The following is an 8022-nucleotide window of genomic DNA, read 5'->3' on the forward strand; positions in this document are numbered from 1 at the left end:
GAGCGTGGAGCAATCCAAAGTTAAGAAAACATCTTGTCTTTAATGCTTTGGAAGACATTAGAAAAGAATGTATTGGCTTGTGTTAAAAAAAACCCAAGTTGCCTGCAGTCACCCTTAAAGGAGCAGATGCTTAACTTTTCCTTTGATAAGCAAAGAAAAGAATTGGAAGAGAGAGGAGCACCAAGTTGAGACTGGTAACAACACCAAACCATCTTTACAACAAATTGAAAGAATTTGGTGCTGGTCATGATGCAATGATTAAAGAGAAGGTCAATCAGGATACCAAATGGTTTAGCAAGCCAGAAGAGTGCAACAGAATGAATGCAACAGAATGAATGCAACCCTCTGTTGGGTTTAAACTGGCAATTGACAATGTGGACTACAGACAGAATGTTAATTACATGACTGAGGAGCACCAAAACATTGATAAGCATTATGTCTCTGCTAATGCAACCATTAATAGGGTTTCCAGAAACCATTTCGGTTTCCAGAAACCATTTGAGTCACAAGAGTCCTGTTGGTGGCATAAACGAAATGGAGAGTGGGAAATGTATTCCAAATCACACAGAGCAGAAAGCACAGAGAGATGACTATATTTCTTTTGTCCAGCATGTAATTGAAGAAAATGTTCCATGCCTTGAATCTGGAAAGGATATTATACAAAAGCATATTCCAAATAAATACACTAAGGAAGCATCACAACCAACAGAATCTGTGAGTGTTATCAACAAATATTCACCTTTTTATTGTATGTTGTATATCATAGTCTCATACAACATACACCAGCAGAATAATTTTTGCTCTTCTCCAGGCCCCTACAGCATGTGAAAAAAATACTGCCAGGCATTTCTTTGTGTAATCTATGAGAGTGAGAATAATGCTAATGGGATAAACAAGATATTGCACGACCTTCATGAATATGTCTCATTTACCGGTGAAGGAAAAGACCGAGAATATGCCAACCAACCTATTGTTGAAGATCAACTGATCGTAGAGCGAACTGTTAATTGTCACATGACCTTGTGCAATTGTTTCACACCAGAAGAGCAGCTAGATGGTCTACACTTTGAAGCGGCAGACTGGCATGCTGGAAACAAAGCTATAAGTGTAAGTTGAATGGTGTTACAGGGACTATTGTATAAGCCAGTTAAATCTTATCAGTCAGAATGCTCATTTAATTTTTTTTAAATATGCAACATTGCATTGTAGATACTAGTCAGAGAAGAAGTGAAGGAGAAATAAAGTTTATTTGGAGAATGCTTACCAGAAGGGGAGACATAAGCTCTCCAAACTTCTTTATATACTGATATGAGCAATATTGTTTCCCTGCCTTAAAAGGAAGGAAACTGATAGTTCTAGCTATATGTTGTTGGATGGGTTTGAGACATCTTTTCATTCCCCAACTTTTTCTGCAACAAACATATTCAGTTATGTGTTTTATTACTGTTAAATGTTTTATGCAATTATAGGTTGCATTCTCACATTTGCACAGTGCAGCTTCAGCAGGGGACAAGTGCACATTGTGCAGTGACCATAATTTGGTAATCCGCTGCAATGTGAAAAGTGATGTGGACTCTGCTGTATTGGCAGCACAGCACTGACAGAAAATTTTGCCATTCCTTGGCAATGCCTTGATAATTTACACATTATGTGAAGACCAAATCCAATAATTATCTTATTTATTTTTCCAAAGAGATCATTAAAACTATACAGTTATTGTGCCAAACAGCAGATCAGCATGCAACAGATATACATATACTGTATATGCACATGGTTGTTATGTACTCAACATTCAGTGTAAAAAGATGTATATTTCATATCAGAAATAATTTATATACACATATAAATATTACGTCATTGAATAATAATTATACCTAAATAATTATTCCAAAGTCTCAACATCTCCCTCATTCAAGAAGATTTAATAAATGTCAGAAGAAATTATAAAGTTTTAAATGTTTTTTTTTTCTCAATGTTTTCTCACAGTTATACTAAATATGTTCTGGATACTCAATCTTGATTCACTCTGTAACGGTGTGGCTTACGCACTCTGCGTCCATATCTCGTGATCTGGATTCCTTCTGTATTTGCGTGCTTCTCTTCTTCAACTGGTAAATGTTCTGTCTGCATTGGTACGTGTTCCGTCTGTGGGGTATCCTCTTCTGAGTCCTCATTGAATGAGTCACACTGCCTTTCATTAGTCTTTAAAAGGTGTCGTCGATTTCGTCTGAATATTCGACCATCTTGAGTCTGTACCAGATACGATTGTGGTGCCCTATCATGTTGCTCAATGACAGTTACTTGTACCCACTTTCCTTTCCTTTGCATTCTTGCAACCTCTCCTTTGCGAAGGGGCGGTAGAACTCTTGACCCAATGTCATAGTATTTCTTTTGGATTTGCTGACTTGATCGCAATTTTTTCACAACATTTTGTTGGATTTGTGGCTGTAACAATGATGTAATGGTCGGAAGACGACTCTTCAATCTGCGACTCATAAGCAGTTGTGCTGGCGATTTATTAAAGCTATCCAAAGGACTATTACGGTATTCCAGTATTGATAAATAGGGATCTTGGCCACTTTCATCAGCTTTCTTTAGTAATTTTTTTACTGTTTGGACTGTTCTTTCAACCTGTCCATTGGACTGAGGATACCCAGGGCTCGAAGTGATGTGAAGAAACTCCCAAACTTCGGAAAAGTTCTTGAATTCAACACTTGCGAACTGTGGTCCATTATCGCTGACGACCTCATCCGGTATTCCATGACGGGCAAAAATTGACTTTAATGCAGTGATGGTTGCTGAACTCTTTAAACTCGGAAGCTTAGCTACTTCTGGAAATTTAGAATAGTAGTCGACACACAGAAGATAGTTAGTGTTCTTGAACTCGAATAAATCAACTCCTATCTTTGCCCATGGCCGGTCTGGTATCTCATGAGGAGTCAAGGGCTGTTTGATGTTACTGTTCCTGTTTTCGTTACAAGTTGGACACTTTGAAACCATTTCTTCGATTTCATTTCCCATGCCGGGCCAAAAGAGTATTTCACGTGCTCTCTGCTTACATTTGACGATTCCCAAATGAGCTTGATGTATTCTTTTAAGCATTTCACCTCTCAGGACCTTCGGAACAATTAACTTCTGATTTCTGAACAATAACTGGTGCATATAAGTGAGCTCATTTTGGTACGACCAGAACTCTCGAATGTCGGGATGTACTTGACTTCTCGTATTAGGCCACCCGCTCAATATTACGGTCTTCAAGTTCTGTAAGGCTGTGTCTTGATCTGTGGCATCTTGAAATTCTTTTAGTTTCTCTGGAGAAATTGGCAGTTCCAGATCCAAAAGACAAACTTCTAATTCTTCATCAAGAAGACTTTCTTTCTCTTCATTTAAATGCGCTCGGCTTAATGTATCAGGGAGGTACATTTCTTTGCCAGGTTTGTAGGTTACTTCCAGACTGTAACGTTGAAGCTGAAGCAACATTCTCTGCAATCGAAGTGGCGTCTGGTGCAAGGGCTTTCGAAAGATGGCTTCAAGTGGTTTATGATCGGTTTCCACTTTTACCGTTTGGCCGTAGATGTACTGGTGGAACTTGCTGCAACCATAGACTACAGCAAGCAGTTCTTTTTCAATTTGAGCATATTTTTGCTGATTACTAGTAAGGGCTCTTGATGCATAGGCAATGGGTTGTTGATCTTGCATTATCACTGCACCAAGGCCATGTGAACTGGCATCGACCGACAATGTTACAGGACAATTGACATCATAGTACTTCAGCACTGGTGTTGAAGCAACTAGAGATTTCAGCTGTTGGAAACTCTTCTTCTGAGACTCTCCCCAATGCCATTCTGTCTTACTTTCAAGAAGACTTCGCAATGGTGCACTGATTTCTGACAAATTTGGTAAAACTTTGCTAAATACTGGACCATACCCATGAATCTCATAACAGCTTGCTTATCAGCTGGTTCTGGCATCTGTTGGATTGCACGTATCTTCTCCGGATCAGGTTGTAAACCATCAGCAGTAAGTAAGTGACCCACATAGGTTAGCTGAGTGCGTTGGATCTCACATTTCTCACGATTCAGTTTCAAGTTCCTTTCTTGACACCGATCAAGGACAGACCTCAAGCGTTGGTTATGTTGGCTGATATCCTTCCCCCATACCAAAATGTCATCTGCGATGCATTCAACTCCATCAAGTCCTTCGAGCAGTGTTGTCATAACTTTCTGGAAAACCTCTGGAGCTGACGAAATGCCAAATGGAAGTCTCTTAAAGCGATACCTTCCAAATGGAGTATTGAAGGTGCACAATGTGGAACTGCTATCATCAAGCTCTATTTGCCAGAAACCAGAACTGGCATCAAGGGTAGAAAATACCCGGGCCTTTGGAAGTCGCGATACAACCTCTTCAACAGTTGGCAGTGGGTAGTGCTCACGTCGGATGGCTCGATTTAAATCACGAGGATCAATGCATATTCTTAACTTGTTGGGTTTAACGACAGTTACCATACTGTTTACCCAACTGGTTGGCTCAGACTGTTTTTCAATCACCCCGAGATCTACCATCCGTTCCAATTCCTTTAGTATTCTGTGGCGCAATGCAGCAGGTACTTTTCTTGGTGGATGAATGACTGGCTTTATATTAGGATCTACTTCAATGTGATGTTTTCCAACTGACTGTATGCAACCAAGACCAGAAAATAAGTCTGGATAATGATTGAGAATGTCATCGCCACTTTTGTTGTCACCATCAGATCGATGCAAATTCATGATTCTTTCAATTAATCCCAATTCCAAACAGGTTTTCCTGCCCAGCAGTGATGGAGCATCTTCATCTATTATCTGAAATGTGATTTGATAGAACTTGTTCTTTCGCTGACATTAAAATCTTGTTTTTCCAACTGGAGTGATTTTGTGCCCTGAGTAACTTACCAATCTGGCATTCGATGCAACAATCGGGAAAATGTTATTTTGAGCGATGTTATTTTGAACAATGCTGTTGTAAACATTGCGTGACATGACATTGCACTGTGCGCCAGTGTCAAGTTTAACTTCAATAGCTTTGTTGTTTATTATAATATTTTCGGTCCAGTCGTCGTCGCTAGAATTTTCCACCATTCCGATGAAAAAATCATCCATCTTGTCTTGGATATCAACTTGGAATGCTTGCTTATTCACTGACACTAATCTCGATCGACAAACTCGAGCAAAATGGTTTTCCTTTCGACAGTTATTACAAATCTTGGCAAAAGCTGGACAGGCCTTTTGATAACTAGAATGTTCTCCACCGCAATGTCCACACTTTCGTTGCACATAGCCATAGTTTGACTGCTGGGTTGACTGATGTTGTTTTGAATACAACCTTGGATTTAGCGATTTACTCGGGTAAGTAAATTTAGATCTTTGCAGTGCATGAAGGGACTTGCCGTCGTCATCATTGCACTTGCTTCACTTGCACAACATATATCGATAGCTTTTAGTAAGGATAGGTCCGCTTCACGAAGTAATCTTGCTCGTAGTTGATCACTTCTGATTCCTCCGACTATTCTGTCACGTATAAGACTATCAGTCAATGTACTAAATTCGCAATGTTTAGCTTTGTTTCTTAAATCGGTAGCAAAAGCATCCATTGTCTCAGTTGGTCCTTGTGATTGTGTGAAAAATTGATGGCGTAGAAACGTTAAATTCTTTCGTGGTTCACAGTACTGTTTGAATTTGTCTTTTAAGATATCGATTTTGTGTTCATCACCTTCCTTGGCAAAGTCGAAGGCGTTATATACGGCACGAGCTTCTTCGCCGGCCACGTGTAGAAATGTGGCACACTGGACTTTCTCGCTTTTCTCGCCAATTTCGCTCGCAATGAGGAAAAGTTTGAAGCTTTGAATCCACTTTCGCCAATTTTCTGCTAAGTTTCCTTCCAGGCAAAGTTCACCTGGAGGCTTTAATTGTTCCATTTTGTTCAAAAAAGTCCCACACCTGACACCATGTTATGTACTCCACATTCAGTGTAAAAAGATGTATATTTCATATCAGAAATCATTTATATACACATATAAATATTACGTCATTGAATAATAATTATACCTAACTAATTATTCCAAAGTCTCAGCAATGGTCATGTGAAGAATTCACTGGCGGTTGTCAGCCAATCAAAACTCATGAAATATTTTTAATAAATAATATTCAATGCAGAAGTTACCATAAGTCAAGGAAAATATTATTCCCTATTAACTTTTATTGTTGCTAAATATTTAAAATACAAAATTTGGCGGTCCTAACTACCCAAAAAAACCTCAGTTGAGTGATTCTGAGAAGTTTTCAGCTTTCTCTGACATCAGTGACGGGAAGGTTAATTTAGTGGAAAGGATCCCAGTGGACCTGTTTTAGAAACAGATTGTTATCTCCTTCATGGATGGTTTCCTGAAATCCACTGGCTTGATAAACACCATCTACCTATATGCACATAAAATTACCACTGATTTTAGCACTAAGTAACTGTAACGTATTTTAAATCATCCTCCTGCTGATCATACTCCTTGTATTTTATATTACCACTTTTTGTTATATAGAATGCTGCAAGTGTTATCAAGTACTATGTGAGCAATAACTAAAAATGTGAACCAACCATATGATGAAGTGTTGAACTACCAAATTTCTCCTTAATTTGTTTTAGGGCTTGTTCGGCAGAATCCTCTGCCTTTCCTCCCTCTACACTGCCAACCTGATTAGGTGTATACACCTCTAGTGCCCCAACAGCTATTGGAACTTTAGCACCATCAATTGTTTGGCAAATAACAACACCTTGGTTTGTTCTTTTATTGACAGTTGCCTTATCTAATGCCATCAAGTAGTGAGGTGGACGTCCTGTACTAGGAAGGCATTTTAATAGTTATCTTTTTGTTGTTTCATCTATTACCTGAAGCATACATCTCACAAGATCAGGAACTAACTTACGATCTATCGATCTAGCCTCTATCCAACTTGAGCCCCGAGAGAATATGCAAATGCCACCTGCTCTTCATAATGAATCGCAGCTGACTTAGCCTTAATGGAAACTAACACACTTTTTACTAAGGTTTCAGCTGCTTCGTAATGTTTTGCCATTAAATTTCGTTCCCCATTCAGTGTGGTAAGAGCTTTAAAATGCGTTTGTCCATCATGAGAACACAGCATATGTTGAATAGTAGAACTCTTTAACTTGCACCAGTAGGGTTCTTCACCATCCATGAGTTTCTTCATCCTGTCTTGGCTAAGGTACCTCCTAGTACAGAGCTTACAGTCTCTGGACAGCCTCTTGGCAGCCTTAGCAGATGTAAGTTGGGAAGCTTTATATTTGTACAAGGTGAAACATATTTCGCACTGATGAATTGCACCAGAATTGTCATGAAATTCATTCTCATCTTTCTCAGTTAAGGGGTAAAGTTGTAAACAATCAATTTCACTCACCAGTTCGACAATGTTGTTCACCTTTCTCCTTTCTTTCATCTTTTGATATGGCTCTATCATGTACTGACCGAATTTTGATGTCACAGGTGTTGACGCAACCCCTGTTGAACCTAATGTTTTGTTAATACTATCATCACTGTCATCGCCATCGTCATCTGATCTCAACAAATCATTTCCTGGTGTCACTTCAGGGACAGGTGTTCTTACTTCAGTTACTTGTATTAAGACAGCTGGAACTGCTGATGCTCTAAAGGTACAGACACTTTTGCCCTTATATATTTTGGAACTGAGGTATGGTTAATAGACACAATGTTAGTTTTTACCTCACCAAGTGATATGCTGGGATGAGAATTGTTTTTATGACTTTTAGTTTGATTTTCACCACTTTGAGGCAGAGTTGCTCTCTTGTTTACTTGAGGATTTTTACTTTTACTTGACGGCCTTGTTTCTTAATGTTGAAAAACTTCGAGTTGTACTTGTGCAACTAGAAAGTTCCACCGCTTCTGCCACATCACCAGAGCTTAGTGTGGCATCTTTAGCTACATCCTTATCTCTGTCAAAGAAAGACAAAGTACTCTGT

General features: G+C 39.0%; 1 protein-coding gene across 1 annotated transcript; it reads right to left on the reverse strand.

Moving 5' to 3' along the window:
- Positions 1-2010: 2010 nt before the first annotated feature.
- On the reverse strand, positions 2011-5135 carry LOC114535418 (uncharacterized protein K02A2.6-like). The gene is made up of 3 exons (XM_028556732.1): positions 4929-5135; positions 3929-4673; positions 2011-3887 (listed from the first exon to the last, which is right to left on the reverse strand). Exons 1-3 carry the CDS (start codon positions 5133-5135, stop codon positions 2011-2013), a joined length of 2829 nt encoding a protein of 942 aa, XP_028412533.1.
- Positions 5136-8022: the final 2887 nt, after the last annotated feature.

The sequence above is a fragment of the Dendronephthya gigantea genome, unplaced genomic scaffold (assembly GCF_004324835.1).
Source record: "Dendronephthya gigantea isolate DGI-Jeju-01 unplaced genomic scaffold, DenGig_1.0 000117F, whole genome shotgun sequence".
Taxonomy (NCBI): Eukaryota; Metazoa; Cnidaria; class Anthozoa; order Malacalcyonacea; family Nephtheidae; genus Dendronephthya; species Dendronephthya gigantea.

Coding starts and splice junctions, on each gene's coding strand:
- LOC114535418 (XM_028556732.1), bottom strand. CDS start 5,135: ATGGATGATTTTTTCATCGGAATGGTGGAAAATTCTAGCGACGACGAC. Junction 4,674..4,928: donor TTGCATCGAATGCCAGATTG/GTAAGTTACTCA, acceptor GGTTGCATACAG/TCAGTTGGAAAACATCACAT. Junction 3,888..3,928: donor AGCTGTTATGAGATTCATGG/GTATGGTCCAGT, acceptor CAAATTTGTCAG/AAATCAGTGCACCATTGCGA.